Source organism: Gordionus sp. m RMFG-2023, chromosome 4 (genome assembly GCF_954871325.1).
Source record: "Gordionus sp. m RMFG-2023 chromosome 4, tfGorSpeb1-WG-v2, whole genome shotgun sequence".
NCBI classification, from domain to species: Eukaryota; Metazoa; Nematomorpha; class Gordioida; order Chordodea; family Parachordodidae; genus Gordionus; species Gordionus sp. m RMFG-2023.
The window spans coordinates 13,477,204-13,493,352 of NC_088778.1; the positions used below are offsets into that span (position 1 = coordinate 13,477,204).

General features: G+C 28.1%; 1 protein-coding gene across 1 annotated transcript in view; it reads right to left on the minus strand.

The window, feature by feature from the left end:
• LOC135929102 (DNA polymerase epsilon catalytic subunit A-like) overlaps window positions 1-16,149 on the minus strand; it is a 40,420-nt gene that overhangs the window by 7,555 nt on the left and 16,716 nt on the right. The window contains exons 13-30 of the mRNA XM_065465610.1: window positions 15,600-15,728; window positions 13,892-14,102; window positions 13,214-13,339; window positions 12,906-13,008; window positions 11,622-11,947; window positions 11,385-11,530; window positions 8,971-9,128; window positions 7,554-7,749; window positions 7,366-7,491; window positions 6,813-7,100; window positions 5,986-6,459; window positions 5,393-5,584; window positions 3,834-4,088; window positions 2,184-2,334; window positions 1,826-2,047; window positions 1,484-1,626; window positions 598-1,284; window positions 261-436 (exon numbers count right to left, since the gene is read on the minus strand). Coding sequence (XP_065321682.1) covers window positions 261-436; window positions 598-1,284; window positions 1,484-1,626; window positions 1,826-2,047; window positions 2,184-2,334; window positions 3,834-4,088; window positions 5,393-5,584; window positions 5,986-6,459; window positions 6,813-7,100; window positions 7,366-7,491; window positions 7,554-7,749; window positions 8,971-9,128; window positions 11,385-11,530; window positions 11,622-11,947; window positions 12,906-13,008; window positions 13,214-13,339; window positions 13,892-14,102; window positions 15,600-15,728 — 4,109 coding nt within the window. The remainder of the gene's footprint in view (window positions 1-260; window positions 437-597; window positions 1,285-1,483; window positions 1,627-1,825; window positions 2,048-2,183; window positions 2,335-3,833; window positions 4,089-5,392; window positions 5,585-5,985; window positions 6,460-6,812; window positions 7,101-7,365; window positions 7,492-7,553; window positions 7,750-8,970; window positions 9,129-11,384; window positions 11,531-11,621; window positions 11,948-12,905; window positions 13,009-13,213; window positions 13,340-13,891; window positions 14,103-15,599; window positions 15,729-16,149) is intronic.

Genomic DNA, 16,149 nt, shown 5'->3' on the forward strand with positions numbered 1-16,149 from the left:
AGAATCATTTAAGTTATTTTTTGAAATAAATTAAATTAAAAAATTATTACAAATTAAAAAAAACAAATGTTTTTAATTTCCAAGCCCTAAAACAGGAAATCTCTAGTATTGAAAAATTAAAATTGTTTGTCCAACATTAGTGGGCTAGATTAATATAAAGAAATTATGACAAACTTAATATAAAATGGACACGTTTTGCCACATCAAATAGAATACAGTTATAACAATATCATATATAATTTATTTATTTATTTTTAAACTAATTATCGTCGTTTTCTTTGCCACCTAAATCGGGTTTATCATTAAGTGAGGCCCATAGTACACATCCATTATTGGTTAAGCGCCTGGAATAATTAACATCAGCTCCTAACAAAGGTAAATCTTGGCTTAGATTACCTAAGGGTATCTCTAAATATCTTGATTCCTCTAAAAGAGCCTTTTTTTTGTTGGTTTAGTTTATTAGGTGAGGATAGTTTATAAATTAAGCTATACAGGTATATTATTATTTAATTTTTTATTATTATTAGATTGATAAATTTAAAATTGGGAATACTTCCAAGCTTTGTTCAAAATAAACAAAAAAGTAATAAAAATTACATCTAATAATCTAGATGAGTCCAAGTAATGTCTAATCATCTTAACTAAAGCAGTTTTATGCCAATCTTGCGATGAGCTAGACTTTTTATAATCATCGTTGTTCCTGCAGTCTTCCCCTTCCATCATGTTATCATTGTCAAAGTCTCCTCCAGCTATCAAGGATGGCAGTATCCTGATGCAAGGCATATAACTTAAACTAATTTCTTTTAAGAAAGTTTGGACTTGATCCTTGTCAGAATGGTTTGAAGAAGTACTGTAAAGATCTATCGTTTCTTCCTGGAGAGATGGGATGGTGTGATAAGCTAAGATAGTATTTTCAGGTATTGTCTTATTGTTGTCAGACTTAAGTTCGTCAATAGCTTGACTATGTTGCTTGATGAGGTGTTTTAAAGACCGCTTTATGGCCTCTTTCGTGAGAATAAAAGAAGAAAAATTATGAGAAGAAATAAGGGATTTTGGGTCGTTGGGATTGATGATCGTATTTTGGACAGTATTTTTAGAAATAATTTTAGGAGTTTTCTCGGATCCGTATACTTTGTTGATCTCAAAAACGTGGTCTGGATAGGGTAACATGTACTCGATGTTAGTGGTCGGTTGTTTTTTATTTCCTGCGCCATCTATACTCTGATTACTGAGGTTAGTATCATCGCGAGAATCAAAATACTCTTTTATCGCGTTAAGCTTGATCTGGCATGCATAAAGGAAGATGAAGTATTGAAAAGGGTATTTGAAATTATTTGTTTTTTTTATCTCAATTTTTGGTGATTTTTTAAAATATAACAGAGTTTAAAAAATTAAGTTATCTCAGATAAATTCCAAAAATTGTGTAACAATATAAGAAAAAGAAATAAAGTGCTTTAACTTTCATAATTCAGATTTAATTAACCTCTCTTTCGTTTTGATAAATCGATTCGGCTTGGGCATTCGTAATCCAAATTTTGGAAACGTTTTTAGATTTGTTATCAATGCTAGTGTCGTAAAAATAAACGTACGTTTTCTTTAGGGTAGGCAAACATAATGCCCAAATACCTTTTTTTTTGTTGAACGCGTTAAATATATTAAAATACTATAAATATATCTTTACTTGTTAGTATTTTTTTAGGATAAAAAAATACAAGTATTTGGTTAAAAATATAAATAGATTAATTATTCCATATCAAATTTTTTTGGTTGAAATTTGGTAATAAAATAGTATGTAAACGTATTTATTACCGTGGTCAGTAAATACCTCTCTTATTTGTCACAACACTATGATGATACAAATAGATGTATGTGACACTTCCGGGGGGTAAATATGCTCTTTTGGAACCATTGCTTTTTGAGGATTCATTGTTATTACGATTATGATGCTTGTCCAGATCTTCGCAACGTTTAAGTTGGTCGAGTTCGAATGAACCGAGAAAGTTATGAGTGTATATATTAGCAGGTGTTTTTCTATTTCCGGTAATATCTGAAGAAAATAGTGTTATTTTAATAATATAATTATATCAGTGAAGGATTTCGCTTAAATTAATATAAACATACTATAAACAATATCCAAATATAATTTGATAAGTTCAAGCAAAAAATTATAGTTGATGAAAAACTTTTTAAGTTGTTTTGTAGTCTGTGCTTGAAACTAATTTGCCACAAACAGCCCAACTCCACATACACCCTAAATAACAATGGGACTTGCGTTTCGTACACGCCTTCAATGTGAGGAGATGAGAGGTCTTTTTCTAGATTTTGCGAAAATTCCTAAATAAAAATGTTAAAACTAATATAGGTTGCGGCCTAGATGTTTTATTTTTAAAGGATTCTGTTCATCATTCTATATAGTTTATCCTATTCAGAATTTTAAAAAAATTAAAATAACAGTTAAAAAGCAGCATAACAAATATAATTATTAACAATAATCATTCATTGGGTATTTTAATAATTCTCATTTATATATTTTCAATTTAGATATAAAAAAATGCGGCCAGGCAATATTTTTTTTTTGGCTACCTATAGGGTTTTCCTATTAAAGAAACTTGATCTAAATATAAAAGTAGCTGATAAATATTATTATAGCCTAATCTTAAATTATTTTGAACTAAATTAAAAAAAATATAAATATAATACTAAATTTTACGAAATTTTACGAAATTTATTAAAATAAAACAACTGTTGAATATTATATTAACCCTATCCAATATAAAATGCGGGTTCAAATATTATTTTAGCTTGTCTCAATTCAACTTAATTCCAAATAGATCGTTTGCTATTCTTTAAAAAAATGATATTTATATTAGAGGTCTGCAAAGTGAAGGGTTTTAGTCAAGAAGTTTGCCCACTCGTTAAAAATATTTTTAACCAGCCCGACCACTCATGGTTTTTTAATAAATTTACCTTATCGATTACCCGCCCATTTATTTAAAAACTTTATTTAAACCCCGTCCATTTTAAAAAAATATTTTAATAATTGGTTTGGCTCTTTATTTATTACAATGTATTTATAATATAACTTATAAAATATGCAATATTATGATAAAAAAATGATTTTAAATAAATAGAGTATGTTTTGCTCATTTCACCGATAAAATATTTAAAATTCACCTGCTTATAGTTTTAAAAATATTTATTCACCCGCCTGCCAACTACCCAATGTTTAAAATGTTATAGAAAGCTCGCTCATGCCCGAGATCTCTAATTTATATCTCAATTTTTAAAATCGAGTATTTTATTAAGATTTAGTTACAAAAATTAAGAAAAAAAAAACAGACGAACTATGACGCAATTAAAATTAACTAAAAAGGTGACCTGTTTGATTTTTTGAATAGAATGGTGAATACAGAAATAAGTTGCAAAAATAAGGAAAAGTAAGGCTGCAGCTTTAGTGTTTAAAAAATTAAAATATCCTATAAAAATATGTGAGTATAGCTCTGCACGAACCGATCCAAATGTTTGGTCGGGCGGAACTGGGAAAAATTATCTTGAACTCGGACCTCGGTCTTAAAGTTATTTCGGACGATTCAGGAAAATTTTAAATTATTTTGTTTTCCTAATATTTTTTATGAATATGATTTTTAATAACATATATATTTAATTTAAATCATTATCCTTAGAATATTTTGGCTTTAATAACGTGCTTCTTATCAACCAAAATTTTGAAAAGGATCATTGTAAAAAAATATTCGGATTGGATCAGGATCTGGTCGAAGCAGAAAAAATAGGTCAGACGTAGGACTATAATATAACAAAGTATTTTAAATAACTTGATATATATTTTCGGGTATTCGATATTTGTACACAAAATGGGAAGTTTGATTTTTGGGCAATATCCGAGAGACCTTTTCCCAAAAATTGGCGTTTTGATTATTATAATTATTTTTATTCGTGCATTCATTCGATTTTGGGATGTATTGATTAACGTAAAATATGCGAGGCACTACTAGTTTTAGGCATGTTAAATCTTTGTCTATTATAGCCCATACTTTAAATATTCCTGGTTCATTAGGCATTTCCATAACCTACAAAATTATTTTTATATAAATGATATATATTCATTATAAACGTCTATTATACTCTGATGATCAATTATATTATGTTTATAAATTATTTCATAGATAGATCGGCAGGTGAAAAATAAATAATGGTTTCCTTCAAGGCGCTATATCTAATTAGATAATATATATGTTCCATTTTTCAAATCCAACAAATGGGGAGTCAAAATTTTGCTTTATGTGAATCTTGATTTTAAAATTTATCTGAGGAGTTTAACCAACATATAACGAAGACTTCGTTTAACCTTAATGAAGATATTGTAATTAGATTTGTAAATCTTAACTCCATATCAAAATCATAAAACCTACATCTACAATTTTTATTTTTTTTCATCTTATCAATTAGCAAACACTTTAAAACATATTGATAAAATGTCATTTTGTGAGTGACAAAAAATTAAAAATGGAAAGAAGATAATGATTATAAATTATCTTCTTTATATATATATTATCACCTATATGAAATGATATATAGTGATCATTTATGGGAATAATGTGCAAAATAATGGTCAGTGGAAAAGCATTTGCCAAATTTGAAATGTGGTAATCGTAATCAATTATAAGGCAGTTATGAAAGGTAGGGAGGGGGAGGGGGAGGGTGAGAGGGGGTCGATTTATATAATAGTCGAACTCTATAGCGTGAGCATAAAGTGATTCGATATTATTATACGTACATCTATTTTTATTATAAGACTCGTGTGTAGTCAACTAATGGCACATAAAACAAATAATAATAAATATATGCTGGTACTTGATGTTAGACGGTAAATAAAATATTAGGAAGATGGGTAGACCGTGGTCAGAAATTTTTAAAAAAAAGGTAGGAAGACAGGTAATATTCCGCCTATTTCAGATATGTGTTAGAAGCACTGGCTACAGGCTGTTATGAGTATAATCAAAGATTACTAAAAGATCCCATGCACCATTGTTTCATTCTGTCTAAAATAATAACAGAAACTGTTATTTATCCTTTCATTTTTAAAAAATATCAGTTTTGATTATATTATTGCACCAGTAATTCCATATGGATGCATAATTTTGTATAACATACATTGAATTAGAAAGTATTAAAGAGTTATTTGTGTCAATCTTAAGTAACTGTTAGAAAAAAAATTTTTTATTCATAGAAAAATTGTCGGGGATGAAAAGGGTTTTAAAAAAAATATTTATTTGCACAGGACGTGTATATCTCAAGGATATTTCTGAAAATATAATATGTAATTCTAAATATTAAAATTATCGACCATATTACTATATAAAATAAATATTACCTGTATTACATGCCAAGGGTAATTGTAAATTCTATTATTGTTTTTCTGAGTTAGATTATGGAACGGATTTTGTTTAGAAAGTTTATTAGATAAATGGTGAGGAGAATTTGTAGGATTGTGCTCCCGCTTACGGAATTCTAATTGAATTCGCCATTTGGATTTATGGTAATTTAGCCAGGATGTGAAATTACCCTTTTTTTTAAAAAAAAGAAGGATTAAAAGATTTTATTAAAATATATCAAAATTTCAAAAGTAAATTTTTATAATCTATTATTTTATTTGCTTCCCATACAAAGAAGAAAGACCGTTTTCCTTAATGAAAGTCTTTCATTCGTTCGTTTCTACTTTCTTTCTCATTGAGCAATGAAGCATAGGTTAAAAAAATGAGGATCCTACAATTCTATAAATTGATTTTCCCCTTTTAAAAGATCTTATCAAGAAAAAGCTTATAATGGTGACCTACAACAGTGTCCAACTCTATAAAAACGAATGATCAATTTATGGGGCGGGGCGTGTATAACAACTTAATATACCATTTATTTAAAGTTTAAAATTTATCAAACATTAAATAATAATAAATTTAAATATTCTACTTGATTATAATTTAAAACAGGCGAAACGCCTATAATCCCCTTCCAAAATTTATCACGTTTATAGAGCGGTTTAGAAGGTTTAATCTTTTTCTTAGATTTATCTATTGCAATTTCTTTAGGATTAATATTATTAATATTAGTTGTATCTAAATGTGTGTCGAAATCTGGATTGTTATTATTACTATCGGTTATGTCTAAATGGGCGTCGTTATTTTTATTATAATCATTAATATTATTAATGACTTGACGTTTAGTTAGACTCCCAATGTCCTCAATATCTACTATTTCTATCTCACCCGACACATTTGCCCGTTTACGATTTAAAGGCAAAAATAATTCTGGGTTTTGACTATTAGAACTGTTTTGGGGAGAAAACATGTCGCTAATCTTCTTCTGTTTAAATACATCGTTGAAGCTAACCAATTTTTTGTGTAGCCACTCTGGATGGGGTACTCTTGGAACAGGATTTTTGATCTAATTTTTGATTTTAAAATAGAAATTATAATGTTTAAATTAATTATAGAAAAAAATAATAAAGAGTTGCTATTATTTCATATAAATTCAAAACTTAAGCGGAGGGGCGGGGGGATTTGAATTGGGTGAAATATCTTGATAATTTAACAATAAAAATTCATATCAATCACTAACCTTACCAGTTTTTATTTATAAGTAAAACTTCAATAAGAATTTAATAAATTAATTTCAAATAATATTTTTTTTGTCATTCTATCTTTCTTACCTACAATTATTTATTATTTTCAACCGTGTATCGCTAATTATGAAGTTATGAAGAATCAGGTTTTAAAAAAACAGAAATATTATTAAACATATTGCATAGCGGCGGGAATGGTAATGATTTTTTGTATGGCGCTTGATATCCTCTCTATGTAATAGTCCCAATCCACGATATCCTTTATATCGATTCCCCCATTTTCATTTTGAACGAGTTGAGAAACTTTGAGCCATTTCTTAAGGTAATGCCTCTTAATTTTTTCGTCGGCTTGGAATATAACGTAAGGAATGGCTCTTTCGCTCAAAGGGGAGCTATCCGGTTTTTTGGCTATGATGTAACAACAATTTAGACCTTTATCTTTTATCATTTGGTCACCTAAGAACTAATATATTTTGTTGATGGGGGGGAGAGGGCGTTTATAATTTAATAAAGTATATAAACATCCGTCCATAACAATCTATTAAAACTAGGATCAATCATTATCATTCAAACAACTAATAAATTTTCTCAAATTAAATTAAGGCACACGAACACTCTTTTGCCTCATTCCATTAGCGATGCGATTTTTATATAAAATAATGTATACAAACATTTTTGAAAATTAAGAGAAGCAAATAATTCATTTTATAAGAATTAATTGTCAAAACCTCTGCCAATCTCTTAGCAGTGCTAATGGAAGTTGATTTCTTAGCTCCATACTCGTCCAATTTTTTAGACATGTTTTTGTTTTCGGCTATCAGGTCAAATATTTCTTCATCCGACATATCAGCTCCCTAGTTTAAAAAAAAATCATAATATTTATATGACATTTATTAAAAATAAAAGTAATATATACTTTGCTATATAAAAAATCGAGCCAATAATCTGCTACGTTGGCCAGCGATCGATATATTTCCTCTAGGGTGTTGCCTTTAAGTGCTGCTTCGAAAACGGAATTTTGAAATATTTTTAAGAAGGGTAGTTCACCTCTTCTTTTGACCTCAAACCCTTTCATCTCAGCTAAACTTTTATCCATATTGAATACGGCATACCTTTATTTTTTAAAAATAAATTTTGACAATATATTAGGCTTATTTTATGTGTACTCAATCACAATTCCCCAGATCCATTGAGAAATCAAATTAGTATAAAATTTAGCATCCTAACTCTTATATTTTCAAGATATCAAGGACCAATATATGAAAAATGACCTGATTTTAGGCTTATCGATTGTAATTTAATTAAAGACTTACTATAAAACTACTGAATATTAAATAACGTCAATATCCAATTAAAGTGAATAATTAGCATTGAGATATGGAATTCATCGAGATATGGAATTCATTAGGAATTGAAATTTCTCCAACTTAAATCATTTTCTGAGAGCCATTTTTAAATCTGAAAAATCATGTATAGTGTACACACACTGAGAATTTCATACAATTTTGCTTAGAGCTGTTTAAATATTTTTAATTTATATCCTTTTTTATATAGATTTATTTTTCAAATAAATTTTTAAAAAAATAAAGGTTTATGGCAAAATTGTCTGAAAATTATAGAGTAGGTAGTCTAGATATATTGGAATAAATTTCCGCGAAATAAGATTTTTCAAATTTAAAAATTGCCTTTACTAATTGACATAAAATTGAGATTCCAAACCGATGGATTCCCTTTCTCAAAACGACATTTATTTATTTTTTTAATATGACGGCCAATTTAATCTAATTCTAAAGTACAGTTCTTGCATGCAATAAGTTTCCCCTATTTTTATAAAAAATTTTAGCAAATGTCACTATTACCAATTTATATCTGTATAAAAGAAAATCGATAAAAACCGTAAAGAACATCGGTTTATTTCAGATAAACATAACGGTTGATGGTTCAGGTTCGGTTAGTAAAAAATTCTATTATTGGTTGGGATGAATCTAAATCCGGCTCAGATCTTTTCGCATACAAGAGTATTAGAATTGTTAAAAAAAAGAAAATTTTTTAAATTTTATCACTATTGTCTAAAACAAATATTGAACAGTATTCAGTAAAATATTTTCAATAGTTTCTTCTGTCAAATTATATCAATAAGGAAGAATAAATTTTAGGGCTAAGAACACTTCTAAATGCTAGCTTGAATAGTTACACTACCAAATAGAGAGATCTAGATGATTTTAATAACATTTTGTTATTTCATTTTTGAGTAATTTATATTAAAATAGAAAAATCATAAACCAATCATTTAAAAAGCAAGTTTTGAATAATTATTAAAATTAGTGATTTACCTTTTTTTCAGTTTTTTCCCTTCTTCCTTAGATGATGGCAGAATCATGGCATGGTAAGGCCCATCGACCTCAAAAAATATCGAATTTTCATCTCTTTTTTGATATACAAAGTTTTTATCGTCAACTAACACTTGATACTGACGGTTAGTAAATTTTTCCTAATAAAAAAAAGTTAGATTAAAATCTGTAAGAATCAAATATATAATATATATGTTATATTATTTTCATAAGTTCTGGGCATTTTATAAAAAATTAAAGAGCAAGAAAATTTACTTGAATACTGGGAGAGATCTATTATATATTATTTATAATCATTTAGTGAGTTACTTGCTAAAAAGTATTTTTGTATTATTAAAATAGCAAGACTTTGCTTTAAAAATAGATTCTCAAGTTTGATCCATCTTTTCATGAATCCGTTTCTAAGCCTAGCTACTAAAAAAGTTTAGAGTAGAGCAAGCAATAGGTATGAATGAGTGTGAAGGATAAATAAAAGTTTATTTTGTGATTTTCCGAAATTATGTTTGCGCGAGGGTATGAACGTTATGATTGGAAGGGACAGATCAGTGCAGGTGGCCAAACTAGAAGTTGGCAAATTCCAAAAGGAATTGAAAACATTTCGTCTGGAAGTTCCCCATTGGTTATAAAGATGCCGGTTTGTTCGAGTCTAGAAGAGATGCCCGCCCTTTTAAGTACTCGCAAAATAAAGCAATTGCAATTGGTGATCCGTGGGAATCGACCTCGACAATTTTAAAATTGCCTTTGATGTCAATGCTGATTTCAAAATGTTTGCAAAGGTAAGGCATTAACAATTTCGAAACTAACCTGTAGACTAATTTAAAATCTTAGCTAATATAAGGAGAAGATTAAGTGGGAGTTTTCTGAGGGTATGATTTCCAGAAATTCGCAATTTGATCTTTGGTTCATAAAAACACCTAAAATCATCATTTTGGCTCAATTTTAGGTAAGCGAAAGAGCCCTCGAAGAAAAATCCGTCTTTTTGCAAACCTCGAGTTTCAACTGAACAGAGGGAGGACATTTGCCTCAATATATATTTGAAGGGGGTAGGGAAGTTTAAAATATTTGGGGGAGGGAGGTAAATCTCAGGCGTGTTGCTTCCAATAACACGATGAAGAATGTTTGAAAAACGGAATTTCCTGTATGGACTGATTTATGGTTAAAATGGAGATTAAGGTTCTTTTCGGCGTGAATCTTGATAGAGATTTTAAATGAATTAGTCGAAAAATTATTAGATTAAAGTGGTTCGAAAAGGGTAATTTTAGGAATATAGCAAACGTTTTTACGAAAGAAAAAACTTGATGAGATGTTTAGAAATGTTTTTAAATTGAAATAAGAAAGATAGTATTAAAGAAAGGGTTATTGGTGGAAAACTAAAGCGGAGAATAGAATAGGAAATGTTAGAGAAGTCAATTTTGACGATGATTTGGAGATGGGTCACCATGTGTGGTTGGCAACTTCCATTTATTCCTATCATGAGTTGATTAAAGGGTTGCTGCTGAGTTATTAATCTTTGAAAATATAATTTTTGCGAATAGGAAGGAAAATACGGTACCGAGTGTGATAGGTAGAACGTTTTTTTATGCACATTGGTTATGGATTGGATTGCTTCTTCAAGTAAGGCTAAGGTTTAATTAATTAGAGTGTTTGAGTTATCAAGTGTTTCAAATATTTATTTAAAATAATATGGTAACGCTTATAAGCATTCCAATTAGGCCCTAGAATAAGAATTATATCCTGTCCTCTATCCTTATCGTTGTTATAATCGTAACTCATATAAAATGATTGATTTTCGGTATTTTTATTCCGACTCATGGCCAGTTCCAAACATGGCAGACTAAAACGACTCTAGTTAACATCGGTGAACTACTAAACCTTACAATAATCTAACCATCATGTTTCGCAACACAAGCACAAATTCGAAAGAAAAAACTTAGTTGATAATCACCATGGATGAATCACCATGGATGAATCACCATGGATGAATCACCATGGATGAATCCAAGACCAAAAATGATGATAGGATGTTTAATTAAATAATAGAATCTAACGAAAAATACAAATTTTTTAAATATGGAATGAATATCTATATCAACTCAAGCCTGCTAAAAAACGCTGCTGCTAGGGGTTTTACCTCCAACCCCCCCCCCCCCCTTCATCCATTCCGCAGTGGTTAGCTAATATTACAAATGTATAGTTGACACAGAAAAGAAATAATTAGCACAATAATTAGATTACCATATAAATTTGATTATTATCTGATAATTCAAACATTTGGATTTTTCGATTAGATCACTCCAATATTGAAGCACTGATATATAATTTAATTTTAAAAAATAAGCATTTACATAACCACAAAAACAATGTAATTAATATTATAGAGCAAAATGTTACTTAACTTGAACCATTAAATTCAACAAAGCGCCAACAAAAGACACAATAATTTTGGGCTTCTTGGCGTTTAAAGTTGTGAATGTAAAATTTTCGGGAAATGAAGATGGCAAAGCACACCATATTCCATCTGTGTCTAACTCCAGTGGTCTTCCTTTATTTAAAAAATTAGATTCATCCGGTTAAACTTAGTATTTTTAAATTAGGCCTAGTTTTTATTGCACTTATTTAAAAGATAACAATACCTATTTTTTCGACAACGCTTCTGGCTTCTTTGATTATGAGAGAACCGATGAGACAAACTATCCCTGCCATCTCCATACTAAACCATCTAGCCCCTTTTCTCATTACGTATCCATAAAACGAATTCAAAATACATTTGTGAGCAAGCTGAAGAGAGTCGTATAGGATTTTTTTGTTTTCTAGATCTTTCAGATTTTCGTTAGCGTTGTTGACATTATCAGGGTCAACAGTAAGGTAAATTTGATTTTGGTTAGATTTAAGGGCCGCTATTTTTTTGTTGCAGAATTTTACCATATTTTTGAAATCATATCGCCTGTCCCTAAAAGCTCTGTTGACCAAAAAAATTGATTACACCTTCAATGCAATGTTATTAAATATACAATAACTTACTCAATATAATGTAAACTTATTGGCAGGTAATTTTATTTTTTGCAATATATGAATATTTTCAGTTATGGCCAAAAATAGACCAGGAGAGGGCAAAGGTATAGAGGTCGATATGGTAACGCCCGAATCGAGGACAAAAAAGACTGAATTTTATATTAAATAGGCAAATTATATTATAATTATAGAGTTATATACTTTATAATAAATGAATATGGTAAATTAGTAAATTAAATATGGCCCAAAGCTTTTTATAATCAGCTATTCATTAGTGAATTTTATTGTATTTCCTTTATATTTTAGAAGTTTTTTAACGGATATAAAAGAGAATAATCTTATTTCTATATTATATAATATTTATAATATAATAAATCATTTCCATTAGAGTCTAAGATATTTCTAGCAAAGATATTTTAATTAATTATATACTATATTTATTAATAATATAGCTGCTTATTATATTCATTTCAACTATTTGGTATAATAAAATGTTTAAAAATTTGCGTTAAGATGAGTCGAATCCTAAAATTTGAATTAAAAGGTGTCCGCCTAAAGTTTGCGCTTGGATATATTCGGTTTTGCTTCCCGTTCACCCCAAAAAATCAGTCTAAAAGAAGGTTCATCATTCAGGATAAGTCCCAAGAAAAAAAAGACCGGACATTCTCTATTCCTTTAATATATATTCTAATTTTAATAAAATATATCAAAATATTTAAAAACCTTTTTAAATTATCTGATTTAAACTAATTCACTTTTTAAATAATCTGGGCATTTTTGTTATGTAATATAATTCGGTTCGCATCTTATGATATTTTTTTTTTAATTTATTAGCAAGAAATAAAATATCAATAGCCAAATAAGTATAATAAATAATTGCAATTTATTTTATAAATTATATAAACCGAATTGTGTCTATGTAAAATGAATTCTCCCTTTGACATGTAACCGAAGTTTTTTCTTCTTCCCTCGTTATCTTCAGTTTTTTATATACCTTTCTGCTATATTCTTTTTTTAAAATATATATGAATAAGTTTTTATATTCATTTATATTGGTTTTAAAAAATGTATCGTATTAGTTTGAGCAAAACCAATATATTCTGATGATTTAATGGTTTCATAAACCAGGAATATATTGGCATTGGTCTCACCCTTGGTTAGAACCCTACATAATCTAAGCAAAGATTTATAAATTACTATTTTACAAAAATACCTTTCAATCGTTGCTTTTCGATTGTCATCCTCTGCTCCTTAGGTAACTCGTGGAAAGGTTTGCGAATGTTAGAGCTACCAGTAAATTTATTGTCATAAAGTTTACTTCCGTTAGGATTATCATTCACTTTACAGAAAAAAAGAGATGTATAAAAGTAAAAATCAATTGTAACATAAATAAATTACAAATTAATATGGACTAGTAATTATTTTTAAAATATATAGATAATCAAAGAGTCTAAAATAATTAGAAGTAGAATCTATTCTTATATATTCTTCCAATAGAACTAAACTAATTATATGCGCCTATTATAAACAAGGTCTAAGACAAACACATTATAAACCACTTTTAATGTTTAAATTTAAGGTTATTGATGAAAATGTTATAAATAGTTATCATCTGTAATTCGTGATAAAATTTAAAAAATAGACCAATGTTCCATATCCATCAAAATAAAGTTTAAAAGAATAAATCACCATCTCAAATATTTATAAATATTCAGATTCCTATATTTTAAAATTTCAACAAAATATCGGCATTTTTAAGGTTTATTGGATTTTCTTAATTTGATTTCTCTTTCTTTTTATTACTTCCTTTACTCTCGTGTAAAGCCCAATTTTTTTCAATATGTAAGTAAGAGACCTAGTAAAATTTAAAAAAATATTTTCTTTATATAACCTCTAACAACTTTATCACTATTATTCGGATGGGCATCCTGTTTGGATACAAAAGTTTCGTTTTCGAGTTGAAGAGATATCCGCTGAGCCTCGGTTTTGTTGATTGGCATGTGCTCTCCTCTCCATTTCCAATTCAGAGGCCGCTGACAATCGGATCCAGCCACATTAAAGGTACATTTTGCGCAAGTCGTTTCGTTTACCACTGCATATGGCTTTTATAGTGGATAAAAAAATGAATTTAAAAGAATTAATTTAAACGTGAAAATGCACGAATTAGATTGGCTAATGTGGCAAACGCACATTATCGCGCTTTTATATTAATGGCAATTTATTTTTCAATCAAGTTTATACTAGTACCATTTTTTGTTTTAAAATTGATTTTTTTTAAAAATTTCATGTCCATTTTCTACCCTTTTTGTTAAATATCAAATTTTCCGTCAAAAAATTGCGGGTAAATCATAAAATAACCTTCAATTTGATAAATATTTTAGTTTTAATGCTTATCAAATCTAGAAGATTTAATCATTCTAAAAAAATTATCATTATTTGCAAAAAAATCTTTGTGGTTAAAGTCTTGAAGTAACTGTCCCAGTATATTTGTCTAGGTGTGTTATTAAATCACCTTATTTAGTCCAATTCTAATAAGGCTTAGCTAAGCTTTTTGTTTAAAATAATTGACTCAAACATCTAAGTTGAGCTTTCGTGGGATTGAGAATTTAGGATAAAAGGTTGGCTAAGCATTTTGAATTGGCTAAAAAATGGTGATTTAACAACTCTAATGTCTAGTTTCACCGGGCAAGAGGATTGATCCACCATTGTTAAAGAGTCGTATTATTTAGTGGAGTTTAGGGTCCTAGGTGGTTTATGGAGGCTATCTCAATATATTCATGATCTTTGATTTGACAATTTTATTACTTTATAATTTAACGAAAGTAATCCACTACTGTATTTTAATAAAAGAAATAATATTTTACTTTTTTTTAAGTTTATTTTTACCAAATAAATATGTCAGTAATATTCAATTTAATAAAATGTTTAACATCTTAATTTGCATAATAAAATGTATTTTAATTTTATTGTACAAAAAGTAAAATATTATAAATATAACTTTTAGATGATATTGTGTAAAACAAAATTAATATCGAAAGAGATAATTGAAACGATCAATTATTACCATGACTAAATTTTCGTTTAAACAATGATGAGGCCTAATCATTAATTTACAAATATATCCAAAAACTTTGCAAGATTTTTAAAAAAAAATTAGGTCATAAATTACAAAATGTTTAAATAATTAAAACATTAAATTTGATAAGTATTACAATAAGGTCGAAGACATATGTGAATAGTTGAAAGCATAATTATCTGTCACTTTTACCCGAATATCAAATTTGAATAATTATTTGACAATTTAATCGGCAAATAGTGTTGTTGAAAAAATTAAGCCGATTTTTAATATAGAAGGAAATCAAGATTTTAGTTAAAAATATATAAACCTAAGCCTCGATATTCGCATATCTCCGATCAAATCTCAAGTAATAGGTAATACTTTTTTTTAGCGAAAACCTTGATCAAAGGCTTTTGACAACAACTAAGCATAAATGTTATATTTATAATAAAATAAATTAAAAAATTCAAAGTGTTTTAAAAATAGGAATGTATTTTTTATTTTATTTGTGATTTTATAAAAAATAAATTTATAATTATACTTGTAAGCGATTAGTCAAAATGATATTAGGGTACATAGCCCCCACATCCAAATGATATATTTTTGGAGCCTCATTCAATGAATCCGTTTTAGATATGGTGTATAGTGTCGATGATATCTCGTCACATACCTATTATATTTATTTATAAAGCAATGATATTCATATATATCATTTTAATTAACAAATAGCCTTACTCATATTCACATATCCTCGAAGAAATTTTAAATTTTTCAAAAAAAGCGGGATAATGTACAAAAACACGAAAATATTTAAAAATTCTAAAAATTCCTGGGATCGAAATTAAACGATAAAAGAGGGAAAAAAGTTATAAGCCTTTAGTGGCAATGTAGGATATCATTTTAAACATCCCAGCAGGGATTATACAATTGTTATTTTAGGAATTAAAATAACCGGTTACAGAAAAAAAACGATTTTGTTTATTCGATATTTTTTGTTTTTATTTTTAAAAAAATTTCTTACTAAAAAATAATATGATCTACCAATATATAATTTTTTTTTAATTTTCATTATCACATTCATCTAAATCTAC